The sequence below is a fragment of the Agelaius phoeniceus genome, chromosome 14 (assembly GCF_051311805.1).
Source record: "Agelaius phoeniceus isolate bAgePho1 chromosome 14, bAgePho1.hap1, whole genome shotgun sequence".
Classification (NCBI taxonomy): domain Eukaryota; kingdom Metazoa; phylum Chordata; class Aves; order Passeriformes; family Icteridae; genus Agelaius; species Agelaius phoeniceus.
Window position 1 is genome coordinate 5,152,490 of NC_135278.1, and position 15,668 is coordinate 5,168,157.

General features: G+C 55.3%; 1 protein-coding gene across 1 annotated transcript; it reads left to right on the forward strand.

The window, feature by feature from the left end:
• The first annotated feature begins 9,631 nt into the window (after window positions 1-9,631).
• Window positions 9,632-15,384, forward strand: RAB9B (RAB9B, member RAS oncogene family). The gene is made up of 3 exons (XM_077185986.1): window positions 9,632-9,759; window positions 11,281-11,333; window positions 12,154-15,384. Exon 3 carries the CDS (start codon window positions 12,189-12,191, stop codon window positions 12,792-12,794), a length of 606 nt encoding a protein of 201 aa, XP_077042101.1. The 5' UTR covers window positions 9,632-9,759; window positions 11,281-11,333; window positions 12,154-12,188; the 3' UTR covers window positions 12,795-15,384.
• Window positions 15,385-15,668: the final 284 nt, after the last annotated feature.

Sequence of the window (15,668 nt, forward strand, 5' to 3'; positions counted from 1 at the left end):
CCTATGGCTCATGGCTTCTTTCCTGACAAAGGTTCTGGCTGTAGTGTGGCTTGCCCTGTGGAGGGTGGGGAGGAGTGCCTGGTGCTGCAGCAGTGCTGGTTGTTCAGTGTTTCTCAGAGGGCAGTGTGGGATGGTTCCCTGCAGGGTGAATCCAGCTTGGTGCTTGCTTGGGGATCAGTTCCTGGGGGAACTGGGAGCATTGCTGGCATGATCATGGCCACTGTGCTCCACAACCTTGGTGGTTTCTTGGTGCATCTAAAAGCAGAGGCTAACCTGGGTCTTGCTGCCCATGTGAGGGCTGAGCCTTCTGCCTTGGAAAACTTGGTGTCCCCTGCCTAAAATCTTGTGGAGCTGGGCTGGTCCCTTGTCAGCGTGGCTGGAGGGGCTGGCCTGGGTCCTGCTGGTGTGGTGGCCAGGCCAGCTCTGCCCACCCAGTTCTTGGAGCACAGTTCTCCCATCACTGCATGGCACTGCCCTTCTGCTCCCCTTGAGCCAACCTCCACCCCTACCCCTGACTGAAGATGATTTTTGCAGCCCTGTAAGGATGGATTTGAATGCAGTAAATCCCTTGGGTACTCTCTGGGCTGATCCCAGCTCTGCCTTGCAGGGGTGGAGATCCCTGGGTCCTGCAGTTGGCCACCAGCATGGTGTGGGTGAGCTCTGACAGTGCCTCCAGGTTTATGCTGAGGCTTCCTGGCTACTGCCAGGACTTCCTCACCTCCACCTGGCCTGCAGGGTCACTGACCACACCAGCCCACTAACAGAGGAGGTGGAGGCAGACTAGCCAAAACCTGCCAGCTGACAGCTCTGGTCAGTGTTCCTAACGAGCCTGGTCAGCTGGGGACAAACACGGGGCTGTTGTGCCTGTCTGGACACGGTGCCTATCTATCTGCCTCCACCCACACTGCCTGCCAAGGACTGCAAATAACACTACCACTGCCTCCACCCCTTAAAAAGCAGAATTGAAAGAGCTGCAGGTAAGAGATTGGTGTTTGTGCGCTGTCGGGGCAGCATGTGGGGTTTTCCATGGGGTGAGGGCAGAGGCCAGCAATGCAGAGGCCCAGCTGGGGCTGCTGCTCTGTTGGGCTGAGCACTGGGAAGGATAACTGTGCCCCTTCAGCACCCTGATGTCCCCAGGACAGAACCCTATCCTGGACATGGGAATGTTTTCCCAGTGCCAACAGCCTGGGTGGTTTGTCAGGGTGACAATGTGTCCCTACTCAGGGGTGGTTTTTCTTATGGAGCAGAGGCAGGCAGGTAAAGCCAGCCTGAACCCTTTCCCCATCCCTGAGAGCCAGAGGCTGAGTTGAACCAAGTGAAGATTTGGGACAGAAACACAAAGTGGCAGGGCTGATCTACCCTCCTCAGTTCTGCTTTTGGGGATAGGGAGGTCTCAGTGGCTGCCCAGAGCACCTTGGCTGCTGCTGACACCGCCCTGGTGCCTCTCCCTGTGACATGCTGCAACGGGCCCCTCTGCAGGCATGGAAAAGCACCAGGGTACTTATCTCTCCCTGAGTCACATGGACGTCTGCAAGGCCACAGCAGGAGTGTCCCCTCCCTGGCACTGCTGTGCTTACAATAACTTCCCCCTCGCCCTGTGCTGTGCACACAGGCAGCAGAGCCTGCCAGGGGTGCTGGGCACCCCAGTCCCACAGAGCCAGCTGATTTGCCAGCCAGGGCCAGGGCTGTGGGTTGCTCCACGTGGCAGGGTGGCTGGTGCCAGGAGCTGGCAGTGCTCCAGCATTGACCCTGAGTCTGTGGAAGCAGCCCATGGCACCCTCATGAACCCTGGGGAGCCGTAGAGGTGTTGATGCATCTGGGTTTGGGTTGCTTTTTCATTGCAGCCAACCCCAGCATGTAGCATTACAGATTTAGACATGGGGCTGTGCATGCTGGCACAGCCACGTCTGTGCCCCAAGGAAGTCACCCCAGGGGTTGGTAGTCCCAGCCTGGACCCAGGGACATCAGCTGGAGCTGGGAGCAGCTCCCCAGCAAACACACCTCTGTGTGTCTTATGGCCAACATCCTGTGTTCACCTAAAGTGAGGGCAGTCCAGGCACTTTTCCCAACCACATCCCTGCCAGAATAGTGCACAGAACACATTGCCTAAATGCCCTGTCCTCAAGAGGGTAAAGAGGACATTTGGCTATTTGGCTAACTGGTGTCCAAAACGTCCCTGTTGCCAGCAGAACGTGAGCCAGTAAGGGGAGAACCATTACGGAAAAGCCTTTACAGCAGCACTTTCCCTCCCTATCCCAGACCTTCACCTTTTCACCCTGGCACACATGGGCCCACAGCTGCCAATGCTGTGGGAGGCCAGGACACCTGCCAGACTGATGTCCCCTAGAAATGTGGTGGCTTGAGCAGCATGGACTGCCCCAGCAGGCACCCACACACAGAGGGTGACATCCCAGGAGCTGGGCCTTCCTGGCAGGGCTCTGTGACCCTTCCCTTGCTGGGCACCAGGTGAGTTCCTCGTGTCAGCCCCTCTTGGCAATGCCAGGAGAATATAATCCATGCCTCTCCCATCCAGGGCCCATCCTGCTGCTTTGGGGCAGTTTCCTCCCACGCTCCATGAGATGTGAGTGAGCTGTGGCCTCACTGCAGAGGAGGGAGGAGAAGGCTGAGTCACCATCAGGAGGAATTTGGGCAAATACCTGGTGACCAGCAGCATGAGGTGAATTCAGATCAGGGCTTGTGGCTGGGTGTCTGTCCCTGCCACTGCTCCATCCCCTCTGACTCCAACAGGAGAGGATTTGGCCCAACACACACATGTGGAGGATCACAACCCCATCTCTGGCAGGAGGTGCCTGAGTCAGCCTGTGCATTGCCCTGTACTGGGCTGCCCTGTGCCCCACGGCTCCCTGCCAGTCTGTGGCACCTTCCTCATGTCCCACAGCACCACACTGGTTTGTGGCACAACTCACCCAGGGCAAGGGAGCCAGGCACTCTGGCAGCCAGGGTTTTCCCTTTGTCACTTGCTGTCTGGCAGTTCCCAGAACTGCAGCAGAAAGTGATGAGTGCCAAGATCAGTCAGTGATCAAAGCCTAAGGCAGCTCCTGGATGGCAGGAAATTGCCAACCTCAACTTGAACTGCAGATGGGCCAAGCAAACCTCCTTTAGCAGGTATGTGTTTGGCACCAGAGCAAACAGGATAAGGTGAAGCCAGGCTGCACATACAGGTGAATGCTGCAGCTCCCCAAGGGGTGGATCCTGCCCACCCCACCTCCCTGTTCCCTGCATCCCTGGGGAAAACATGTCACCACCTCTGTGTCACTTGGGTTGGCCTTTTCCTGCCAGGTCTCTGCTGCCTGCATAGACACATTGCCAAGCACAGAGCTCAAACCTCCCCATGGTGGCTGAGGCTGAGAGGGGAACAAGGGGCAGCAAGCATGAGCTGCCAGGAGAAACCTCTGCTGGGACTGCTTGGGGAGGATCTGTGCATGGGGATAGTTAAAGAGGAAAGCATGTGGCTGTAAAAGAGCAAGGCAGAAGAGAAGTGGGGAAATGAAAGTGTTGTGTGGGCTAGTGACCACAGTCCTTTGGCAAAGGAGTTGAGAGTAGGCTACCATGGTGTGCGAGAGTTGTGTGTGATGGGGCACTCGGTGACACGGCAAGGATGGACAGACAAGCTGTCCCCATCCTGTGGTGGGGAGGAGCTCTGTGCTGAAGAGCTCCTATGGCCATGGGGAGGGAAAGCCACTGTCCCTCGGCACCCACAAAGGCACCCACACAGCAAGCCAGAAACCCTTGGACACCTGTACTGGCAAACTGGTCTGTGGGCTGCACACACTCAGCACAACCCAACACCTTCCCCAGCAGCGCAGAAGTTATTGCTGCTCTTGAAATAATGCCCTGGAGGTCAGATTTACCAGCAGGAGCTTACTCATCCCCTGCCAAGGAGGGCTCAGCATGAGCAGTGATGAACGGGGAGCACGCAGAGCTTCCTGCTCAGGACCAGGCTGCGGCCAGCCCCTGGCTCTGGACAAAGCCGGGAGTTCACCAGCCGCACGCTGTCCCGCATTTGCCGGGGCCGGGGCGGCCCGAGGCGCAGGTGGCAGCAGCCGGGCCGCGTGCCTCGGCCGGGCGACAGGCGCTGCTGGCGCCGGGGATGCCGAGCCCTTCGGGGGCTCCTGACCGCGGCCGGAGCTCGGTGCTCGCTCCTGGCCCCCCCGGCCGCATTCTGCAGATTCCCTCGGGCCGGAGGGGCCGTGCCGGGGCTGTGGCAGCGTGTGCTCCTGCGGGAACGCGGCTCCGGCGGCTGCGGCACCGCCCGCACTTGCGCCCCAGCCGGGCAGCTGACGGAGCAGAGGAGCGCTTTATTTTAGGAAGCAGCTGGCTCACACAGGAGACATTGTTTATCATCTTTCTCGCCTCTGGTGTTTTATTACAAAGGATTATGGCATGAAAAGCCATTTTGTTCCCCTGTTCGCAATGCATAGCCCCCTCTCCGTGATTTATTCCTCTCCACAGGCAACAGCTGGGGTATGGCATCCCAGGAAGTGGAGGGGGAAATAAGGTGGGGGCTCAAAGCCATGGCAGTGATGGCAGCAGGGATGCACCCAATGCCCAAGTCATGGCACAGCTGGCAGGAGTTTGACAGGGGTGTCTGAGACTGCTCATGCACGTTCATGATGTGAGGGGTGGAAAATCAGAATCAAAGCCTTTCCACGGTGGGTAAGGAAATGTCACCTCACTCTGTCTGGCCAGGACAGAGGTTAGTGTCCTCTGCCCAAGCCTGTGTGCCCCACAGGCACACAGTGCTGGTGGCATCCTGTGGCACCACAGCCCCAAACCTGCCTGGATGAACCTGCATGGGAATCTCCTGCTGCCCAGGGGGAAAGGAACCTGGGGCCAGGCTGGGCACAGCATGGTGCAGGGTATGAGCTCAGCACATGAGTGGGGTGCAGGGTACAAACCGAGGGTCAGCTTGGGAATATGATCCTTTGCCACTCCCCTCAGAATCACCTCCAGGCAGGGCAGAGGCACCTCCAGAGCCACAACAGGACCAGCTTCTCTCCATCCCTTTGTCCAGGCACTTTCCTTGCCAAGCAACAGCCAGGATACCCCTGTCCCCCTCCTCTGCCCCTGCTGTCCTGTGCCTTTCCTGTGGGTCCCAGAGCAGAGTCCATGGCAGCACAGGCTGAACTCCCTCCTGCCCAGCCTGGCAGACTCCTCTGTGGTTTTCCAGGAACCAGCTCCGGAGCCATGGGCAGCAGATATGCGTGTTGCAACAGATGCCTTGTGCTGTTTGCCAAAGGCCCATCCTGTCTGTGCACCTACATCAGGGTAGAACTATGTCTGGTGCTGCCTCCCATGGTGATACCTGCTCTGCCACCTTGTCATCTAATATGTCCCTAAAAACCAGCCAAGGGGTTCTTGGGAAGAGCAGGGGATGGGCGGGGAGGTGAGGGCAGTGATGTGTGCCTCAGCCAGTGCCAGGCCTGCGGTTGCACTGAAGCTGGGACAAGCCCCTGCCTGCAGTGTTGTGTCTGAGGCAGCGCTGCAGCCCAGGCATGTCCCCCTCCCTGCTGCCTCAGACCAGCTCATGAAAACAAGACAGGTCACTATTTTAGGGCAGGTTGAGTTGTGTAGGGTAGAGGGGGATGAATGATGCATCTTCCCCAGCTTTGCTCCACCTATGGAGCTCCTTCCTGGGGAGATAAATGGATGATGGGGTACCTGACAACTTGCTCAGAGCTGTAGGCTCAGGGCAAATGGGGGTTCCTAGGCTAGGGGTGGCAGGACTGCTCAGGGGGGTTCCTGTGCTGGAAATTGTTTTGGAGCAGATGCCACGGGCTGGAGCTGCTGCTGGGTACACTCCTTGGAGAAGCAGCTGCAGAGCCGTGCACCGGGGCTGGAACAAAAGCAGAGGCCCAAGCCCCAGCTGCAGCACGGGACGTGTGATGAATTAATCGAGGCATGAGCTGGCAGCATTGTGTGACCACAGGCTGGCAGGGGGTCGAAGCTGGATCAGGGCTCCTCACCTTGGCACCAGCTTCCCGTTGTTCACCCTAACTCCCAGAGCTGGCAGTGAGAGCCAAGCAGCCACACATGTGCTGCAGCCTCTCTGGGCAGGGATGCAGCTGAGCAGGGCAGTAAAACCTCTCATGCTGAAGGAGCCCTGTGCCCTGCAGAGTCCCTGCCCCAGTGCAAGCCCCTGGCACTGCTCACCCAGCACATGGCTCCTGGGCCATGTCCCCATGTCCAGACAAATCCCCTGGTGCTCAGGACCCACAGGTGAGGTCCCCTCCTGGCCATGGAGCCAGGGCAGTGCTGCTCTCAGCGGGCTCCCACCAGCACAAGGTCATGCCCAGATAAGCCCGTTCCTTAACTTGTGCTAAGTGTGCTTTAGCCATAGTAGTTACTAAGTAGGCAGCTCCTGTTGGGCCACAGTGTTTGTTGGTTGCATTTCTTATCTCTTTACTTTGCTGGGCTTTGGGAACATGTTAGTACAAACCATGGCTCTGTGCTTTGCTGTGGCACTGATGGCCTTGCTCTGCTGGGGGAGCTGCCTTGTGGAGAGGATCAGGGAATACATCTCCCTCTTCTTACCCAGGACTGATGTGGGTGGTTTTGTTGTGCAGGCTCAAGAGGTCCCTGTTCACCCTTACATGGGCTGTTTAAAACTACTAATTAACAACTGGGGGTTTGTGGCAGCAATTTACAGTCTCTGCAGGTAGCTCCTCTCAAGTGTCAGGGCAAGATATCTATTCAGGGAAGACCTTGTGAACTACTCAGGAAAGTGGACCAGCACAGGTGAAGGCATCCAGCACCTGAGAGAATTAAGTAATGCTGGAGGTCATCTACAGTGATCTAGACAATGATGATGTCTTCAGAAATCCAGAGGGTGTTCAGTGCACACATGATGTGTGGAGGAAGATTCAGAGTGCCTCAGTGTCATTCTGGCAGCTTGGCAGCAATGTATTATCCAGATATGAAAACATCAGCTTTAAAGAAAACACCTTATTGGCTCCAGAACTTTGATGAAATATCTGTCCCTCCTCATGCCTATAAGCCAGTGCTTGGCTGCCAGGGGCACCCCAAGAAATCAGTCCCCTCCTGCCCCACTCAGAGGGAGAGTGAGCCCCAGATGCATGTGCTGTACTCTGTTTCGTCTTGCCTGAGCAGGGGAGGACAAGAGGCAGTGGGATGGTGAAGCCAGCTTTAAGCAGAAAGCCCATTTATGAGATGTGAGAGGCAAGAGAGCTGTTAAGAGGAGGAAATCCCAAGAAGGCTGCCAATGTAATTGCTGTAGAGACACAAGAATGCAACTGCCTTTCAGGGTAACCACTGTGAGTGCTTAAGCCCTACTTCCCTGAAAGCAGCTGGACATCACCTGCTGATGGGAAGTAGAGAATAAATGCTTTTGCTTTCCTTAGCTTCTGCATGCAGCTTTAGCTTTATTAACCTGCCTTTATCTTGACCCACAAGTTCTTTTCCATCTTACTTTCTCCCTGCCCTATCTGCTGAGGAAGGGAGTGCTAGAGCAGCTTGGTGGGTAACTGGTGTCCACCACAGATGCCAAACTGGTTGCTATCCAGCTCAGCAAGACAACCAGACTGCACAGCCACTGGGAGCCAAATCAGACCAGGCACATCCCTGCTCAGGTAGGTGAGTGACTCCACCAGCTGCCAGCACCCACAGATTACCCTGGAGGTACCCAGGGGCCCCTTGAGCACAAGCACGGTCAGCTGTGGTCACTGGCCATGTGGCACCTTTGGCTGAGCTGCAGGGATGTGCTGCCCTCCCTAAACCCTGCAGGCAGCTTCCCCTGAGGATTAGGTGTCTGACAGGGGTGGTGCAGGAAGGCAGAGCATGGCACAGTGCTGCAGCAGAGCACCATGCCTCTGCTGCCTTGGCAGGATCTGCCGTGGTGGCTCTTTCAGAATCAGAGCTCATCCCTTACATGCTAAATCAGATCCCTGATCAATAAATACTGGCAAATAACAGGACTGAATGGCTGCCAGGCAAAGGGAACTGGGCAGGGGCAAGAGTGCCATGCTCAGAGGCTCACTCCAGCAATGCATGGTCCTGACAGAGCTGACATGGGGATCTGGACTGGTTTGGAGAGATCTTCCAGGGGGTGGTGCAGGCTGCCTCTGTCACTGGTACCAGCAGCATCCTGCACTTCTGCCCTGGAGCTGCTGTGTACAGTGGTGCCCCAGATGCACACCCCTGGAGCTCCCACATTTTCCCCAGGCTTCCCTGGTCCCCTACTGCCAACAGCCTCGACCTTGGGCCCTTGTGCTGCCCTCCCCCTCCTCACCCCCCTAGGCTTTCCTTGTTCCCCATCTCTTCTGACAGATCACTGAGGCCAGTATTAATATAATCCCTGGCTTAATTTAAATCCTCCTCCCATCTCTCTCATGCTTTCCCGCAGGGAGAACAGAATTGATGCCCTTTTGTGGCACCCACTCAGCCCTGGAGCTGATGCAGAATCCAGATGGCCAAAAGCCCTGGATGTCCATACCAGAGCTTCCTGTTCGTCCCCCCTGGAGAAGGTGTTGAAGGCACGTTGCAGCCCCAGTGAGATGTGTCCCCAAGTTTCAAAGGTGTATCTCGTTAAGCAGCAGGCACTATCACGAGGAAGAGTTGATGATGCCAACCACACAAGTGGCTGCTGCTCCCCAAACCCCTCTGCAGCCACCTGGGGGTCTGGTTTCCCTCTCCCTCTGCTCTCACTGTCTGGGCGAGGCTGGCCATAATTTCCAATGCAATGTTTGTATTAGCTGTTCTTCCCTGGAAACCTCCCTAAAGACATTCTTGCTCCTGGTCCTGTGGACAATCATGAGGGTGGGGGAGTCTTGCTCTTTTGGGCAGCTGTCACTGAAGTGACAAAGTGGGGACGGGGAGACTGAGAGGAGTGACAGGGCCAGGCAGTGAGGAGGCACAGATGGGACCGTGAGGGGAGTGACAGGGAAGGGCGCTGAGGGGCCGCGGTGCGACATGTGGGACTGTGAGGGGACAGGAGATCGGGGAGTGACGGGGACTGGCATTAAAGGGGCTGCGGGGGGCAGGGGACATGCGGGGACCGTGAGGAGAGTGACAGAGGGGACTGGGAGCGGAGTGCCAGGGGCGAGCAGAGCGGGCACATGGGGCACAGGGGGACACTGAGGGGACGGGAGCTCGAGGGGTGACAGGGCAGGCAGCAAGGGGGCACAGATGGGACTGTGAGGGGGTGAGGAGGCACAGGGGAGACATGCGGGACGGTGATGGCAGTGACCGCGGCACTGTGAGGGGGCTGAGGAGGCACAGTGAGGACATGCGGGACGGTGATGGCAGTGACCGCGGCACCGTGAGGGGCTGAGGAAGCACAGTGAGGACATGCGGGACGGTGATGGCAGTGACCGCGGCACCGTGAGGGGGCTGAGGAGGCACAGTGAGGGCATGCGGGACGGTGATGGCAGTGACCGCGGCACCGTGAGGGGGCTGAGGAGGCACAGTGAGGACATGTGGGACCGTGATGGCAGTGACCGCGGCACCGTGAGGGGGCTGAGGAGGCACAGGGGGGATATGCCGGACGGTGATGGCAGTGACCGCGGCACCGTGAGGGGGCTGAGGAGGCACACTGAGGACACGCGGGACGGTGATGACAGTGACCGCGGCACCGTGAGGGGCTGCGGGGCGGGTCCTGCCTGCCGAGGGCGGGCCCTGCCGGCCGGCGGGAGGCGCGTGCGCGGCGCAGGCGCGGGGCTGAGCGGCACCTGCGCCCCGCGGGCCGGGCGGCAGCGGCGGCCGGAGGGCGGTGAGGGTGAGGTAAGGGCGGGCCCCGCGCCGCCGCCCCGGCCTGGGCACCTGCGGAGGGAGAGGGCTGGAGAGCCGCCCCTTTACCCCGGCCCGTGCCGAGGGGGCCCCTCGCGGGTGCCGCTCCTCGGCTGCGGGCTCCTCCCTGGCCGCTCCCGTGGGGCGGGATGGGACCCGCCGGAGGGGCTCGCCTCCGCCGAGCCGGGGCCTGGGGAGCAGGGGGGAGTCGGACCCGGCGTGCCCACCCCGCTGTTGGTGCCTGCACACAGGTGCTGGCGCCCTGCGAGAGCGGGTCGGCCCTGCTGCAGTGGGGTTCAGCATCCGGAATAGCTCGCAACGGGACCAGCGATGTCAAGGCTGTGTCACGGTGCCGGCAGCGTGCTGACCTGAGCCCTGCTGCTGAGTCCTGCAGGCTCTGGAGCAGCCCGACATAACCTATTAGTCATTTTTAAAAAGAGTCACTTGCTAACAGAGCATTTCTAAACAGCAATTCTGCTCGGGGCTCGTGGCCTGTGCCAGGAGGGGCTTTGGTGACAGTGGCTGTCTTAAACATCCCTCAGGAAGGTTTGGAAAGGAACAAGGGTATTGAACAGTTCACCTGCTCACGGGGCAGGATTTCCCCTATGACATGGGGACCTGTGCTGCAGTTCCTGTTTGTCTCTTCTGACATTTGCATTTTGGTCTTTGCTTTAGAAATACTGGGTCACACGCTGCTCCTCAAATAGCCCATCAGGTTTGCTCAGCTAGGCTTGGTTTGAGGTGTTTCTGTGCAGGGAAGTGAAATTTGTGAGCCTTTTGTGCAGAAAGTGAAGAAACTCACTTAAAGCAGAAGTTTCTGCTTTTGGCTCTGTGGTAAGCACTGTTTGAAAGGGCTGCAAAAAGAGCAGAATCAAGGTTGAACAGGGCCCCCCGAGGTTAAGGCAGAAAGCAGGGTTTGGCCTGGAAGGAGCAGGAGTGCTGATCTGAGCAGTGCCACACACTCCTGCTTCAGTGGGTTGGAGATGTCATCACTAAGCAGCATTACTCGTCCACACCCTTCCCAGGAATGTTGGTAGCAGGTGTAAGCAAGCCTCTTGTCTTTTCATCCCAGGCTGTTCCCAGCTGGCTCACTTTCCTGGTTAGTAGATTCAGTTGCATGTTCAATCCTCAAATCAGATTCCAGGGTGTGTGAGTAGGCAGGACAAGCAGATCACAGTTATTATAATCCCCTGGATTGAGGGGAGACACAGGTTGCACAGCCTGTGCTCTCATGTCAGAACTACTTCAATTTGTTCTTTTCTTACCTGGGCTTTAGCATCATGCACCTTGTACTGGCTCTGTGCTGCCTGGCCAGAAATGGGCTGTGTTCCATTTCACTCAGGGCAAGGGAAACTGCTCAGTGCTTTTGTTCTTGCTGTTTTACTCCAGCCATCAGTACTGCACATGCAGGTTCCTAGAGCTCTGCTGTTGTCCTTCCATCCTCACTCAGCATCACAAACTGAAAGAAAACAAGGGCAGCTCTGGTAACCTTGATGACTGATGTTTGTTTTTTAGTGACTGATACACCGGAGGAAGGTGTTCCCTGGACAGTCCTGGAGACAGAGCAGGTACAGTACAACACCCAACAAACCTCTTACTCTATGTCAGGCCTTTACCCTAGCCTGCACAGTGTCCCTGGGAGGGGGAGGATGCACTGGCACTTGGCCTTGAGGGTGCTGACTAAGGAACCTGTGCTGTCTGGGTTGCTGCAATGTGAACCTGCAGCTGAGCCCGAGCAAACTGGGCTGTGACAGGCACTGCCAGCAAAGAGCAGCTGGTCCCTGTGCCTGGGAAACCCCTTCCGAGGCACCGAGATCACGCGCAGCTGCGCTGGCAAGGTGAGTCAGCATCCTCAGGCTGATTAAGAACTGGCTTGACAAATGACTTGTATTGATATTAGACCTGCACATCTATCACATCCTTCCAGTAGAGCAAGTCAGAGAGGAGAAATTGTTTAGCTGGTGATGGTACAGTGGAAAGGAAGGCCTGGTGATTTTGCTGTTTCTGTGATAGCCTCACAGGATGCAGGCCTGGAGAGATGTTTTAAGTAGTGATGATGTGTTTGGAAAAACTGGACAAGCTTTCTGATACAGAGTTTTCACCAAAAGTAATTGATACTAAACTCTCAACAGTTGTTTTTACCTTGCACTTAAAGGGGTCATGTGCTGCATCCATTTTGGATCTGATGGAGGACTTGAGTGCCTGAAAGTTTGTCCAGTTCCTAGCTCTAAGCTCTCTAATAGGAGAGATTAGGATGATAAGATCTCTCTAAAAACAGACATCACCTCCTATATACAAAACTTCAGAAATGGGGATGGAAATACCATATTCTGTTCTGCAGAACCCACAAGTCCAATGGCTGTTTTGTTCTATTTCTGAACCCTGCAGATTGCCTCGGTACCCTGCCCCTCTGCACTGCTGCAATGAGTGGGAAGTCCTTGCTCCTAAAGGTCATTCTCCTTGGAGATGGTGGAGTTGGGAAGAGCTCCCTCATGAACCGCTACGTCACCAACAAGTTTGACTCGCAGGCGTTCCACACCATTGGGGTGGAGTTCTTGAACCGGGACCTGGAGGTGGACGGGCGATTTGTGACCCTCCAGATCTGGGACACTGCGGGACAGGAGAGGTTCAAGAGCCTGCGGACGCCCTTTTACCGGGGAGCAGACTGCTGCCTGCTCACCTTCAGCGTGGATGACCGGCAGAGCTTTGAGAACCTCAGTAACTGGCAGAAGGAGTTTATCTATTATGCTGATGTGAAGGACCCTGAACACTTCCCATTTGTAGTCCTGGGTAACAAGATAGACAAACTGGAGAGACAGGTGAGCACAGAGGAGGCCCGGGCCTGGTGCATTGAAAACGGTAACTATCCCTACCTGGAGACTAGTGCCAAGGATGACACCAATGTGACGGTGGCCTTTGAGGAAGCTGTGCGACAGGTGCTGGCAGTGGAGGAGCAGCTGGAGCACTGCATGCTTGGCCACACCATTGACCTCAACTCCAGCTCCAAATCGGGCTCGTCCTGTTGCTGAGAGTGGCTGCTGCTTTGGGAGCAGCTGGATCAAACACACCTGGGCAGCCCTGGGCCACTCTGAGGAGAGTGGCCACAAGGACAAGAGGTGGTTTGCTCACTGGGGAGCTGCAGCCTCACCATCTGAATCCTGCCTGGGGTTTTCAGGCACAGAGCATGTATCTGCAGGAGGGAGCTGTTAACAGAGCATGTGAGCATAGTCTTGCTTCCATCTCTGCCTGTTTTAGCAGGTTTAAAGGGCTGAGTTAAAGTCCTTTAAATTCCCTAAAGACAATAGGGATTTGTTCTCTACTAAGAACTGCCTGCAGAGCAAAGCTGAGAGCATCCTAGACACTGAAGTATTTTAGTCCTGAAATTAAAAAAAATATTAGACCCACTCATGACCATACTGCCAAAGGAAATCCCACTCAACATACTGAACAAAACCTGTCCTAAAGACTCTGGCCCATGTGACTGTGAGAAAGCCAAATACTGGAGTGGCTGGGATGTGTGTCTGTTGTTTGGGATAAGTGCATTGTGTCCTGAGGCTGAATTGTGATGAGAATTGTTAGAGTTCTGACCTAAAGCAACATGTGAAGGAGAGATGGGCCTGTGTTTGAATGTGACAGTATTGTTTCTTCATAGCTGCCTATTTCTGGTCTGTTTCTCCTCACCTCTAACTTTGTCTTGTGTGAGTGTTATTTTTTGGAGAGACTGTCTGCTTGTTGTTTAATACATGTTTCCTTGTCTCTTGTGGAAGCTCAGCCTTGGAGCCCTGGGTGAAAAACACTGATGTAGATGCTCACTGGGTCATGTCAAAGGGTTACTCAGGAGATCTGGAGTGTGACACTTCAGCTGGTTTCTGTCACAAGTAATCACTGTGTTCAGGTGATGTGCTCTAGCAGACCAGATGGCAGGTGGGTGGGCTGTCTCCTAGGTGTGCAGGTGGCTGGGGCCTCATGCATGGTCAGCTGTTAAACCCTCTCTCTGCCTGGCACCAGTGACCACTGTGCCTCATTAGCTGGCACAGCCACGCCTTCAGTTGTTCTAGCATGGATGTTCCCTGTGAATGCTGCAGTGTGGAACCATTCACCTGGTGTGTCAGGCACAGTTAGCCCATGCCATCCTGGCCCCTGATCCCTCATAGGAAACCCAGGATGGTTTATCTGTAATTCCTGTGACAGACTGGTCAAGTGTCTGCTAACTGACTGCTGTGTTCAGTCCAGTGGGGGGAAAGCTGCACTGCTTTCTCTGTTCAAGGTGGCTGAAAAACAGGCATGGGGGGCCCAAGGAGCCTTCTAGAAGGAATGCCAGGCTTTGCTCCCATCTCTTGCCCTCTGCTAGGTGTTAGTCCCAGGCTGGCTGTGTAGCAGAGATGAGCTTGCTGGCTGCTGTCTTTGCCATTCAAACCTCGTGCCCTGCAACCTCCTGTACAAGCATTTGGCCAAAGCTGTGGCTGCCCACAGGCACGTAGGAGCCTGCCCTGAGCACGTATCCACTGGCTGCTGGGTGATTCCCACTGTGATCAGCTGCTGGATGGTAAATTTTACAGCTCAAATCAAGCAACCCTAACCCTTAAGCTGTGCTTTAGAGCAGGGCAGTCCCTGTCCTGTGCTGGCAGCTTGTCCCCATCAAGGCACAGTCTCTGAGCATGCAGAGCATGAGCATTTCCCCCCATTTCTTCTGTGGTAACCCAGGGAAATATTGCCCTTGTCTGCAGGGCAACTGTGTGTGGAAGGGACTGGAGTATTAATGCTTTAGGGGGATCTAATTTCTAAACAGGCCTGAACAGTTGTATTCATGGGGAGTGAATGCTATTCAGGCAGCTCCCTGAAGGAGAAGGTTCTGCCTCTGTAGGTGAAAGAGATTTTTACAGGATATTATTATTACTGTTTATTTAACTGTGTCTGACCTCCTGAGGCCTCTGGATTTTTCTTCATTAGCACTGCTTGATATTTTCTTCAAGGTCCCAGGCTCTGTGACCTGTGGTTCCAGTTTCCATCCCTGAACAGGCTCATTCCCTGGAGCTGGCACAGGGCTCAGAGTGAGAACAGACTCGGGTCCCTGTGTGCTGGCCCCCAGTAGGGGGGCTGCTGAGGGAGCTCCCTGCAGGTGAAACTACCACTTTGCCATGGATTTTCTGGGATCTGTGTGAGGACTGGCACCTCCTACAGAAGGGGGCAGAGATTCAGCATGCCACACTGCAGGAAGCACATGTGCAGCTGTTTGCAGCACCCTGTGTGTGTCAATGCCGGCAGCTAAAGCTCAAGAGCCTCGTTGTGCACGTGTTACACAGCACCTTTTATTTCTGACATTGGATCACTGACTTTTTATATTAAACCCTCCCCCCACCCCCCATTATATTAGGCTTACATGGTTTTTTTATAAAAGGTAGAGTATAATATATTTCAGTTGTTTAATTTATTTTAAATGAAACGCACAATTCCCAAAGGAGCCAGGATTTTGAACTCTGTTGCAGTTCGGTGCCAACAGCCATCCCTTCCCATGTCCCCTTGTGCTGCTGCGGTTGTTGCTATTGCTACAGAACTGGAATTGTAAAACCAAGATTCTACCTTTATTTAAGCAAATAAAACATGGATGTATTCAAGTGAGTTTGGGAAGTGGCTGCTTTCTTGGTTTATCCACGTTCAAGTCAGTTTTTGTTCTGATGACTGGTTAGTTACAGCATCTGGCAGAAAGAAGTCACTAAGGGATCAAGGGGATATTCCATGTACCGACCTGCACCAGGAGCTGAAGGATCAGAACTCAACTGCTGAATCCAGTGACCAGTTTTGTCTTTTCAATAGAATCGGAAAAGAGTTTCAGAACAGAAATATTCCACATGGCTTCCTTCTGTCACTACATCTTAAATTCTCAGCCTGGGCTCTCAGCAGCA

Bases quoted from the DNA above. Each gene is read 5' to 3' on its own strand.
- RAB9B (XM_077185986.1), top strand. From the start codon at position 12,189: ATGAGTGGGAAGTCCTTGCTCCTAAAGGTCATTCTCCTTGGAGATGGT.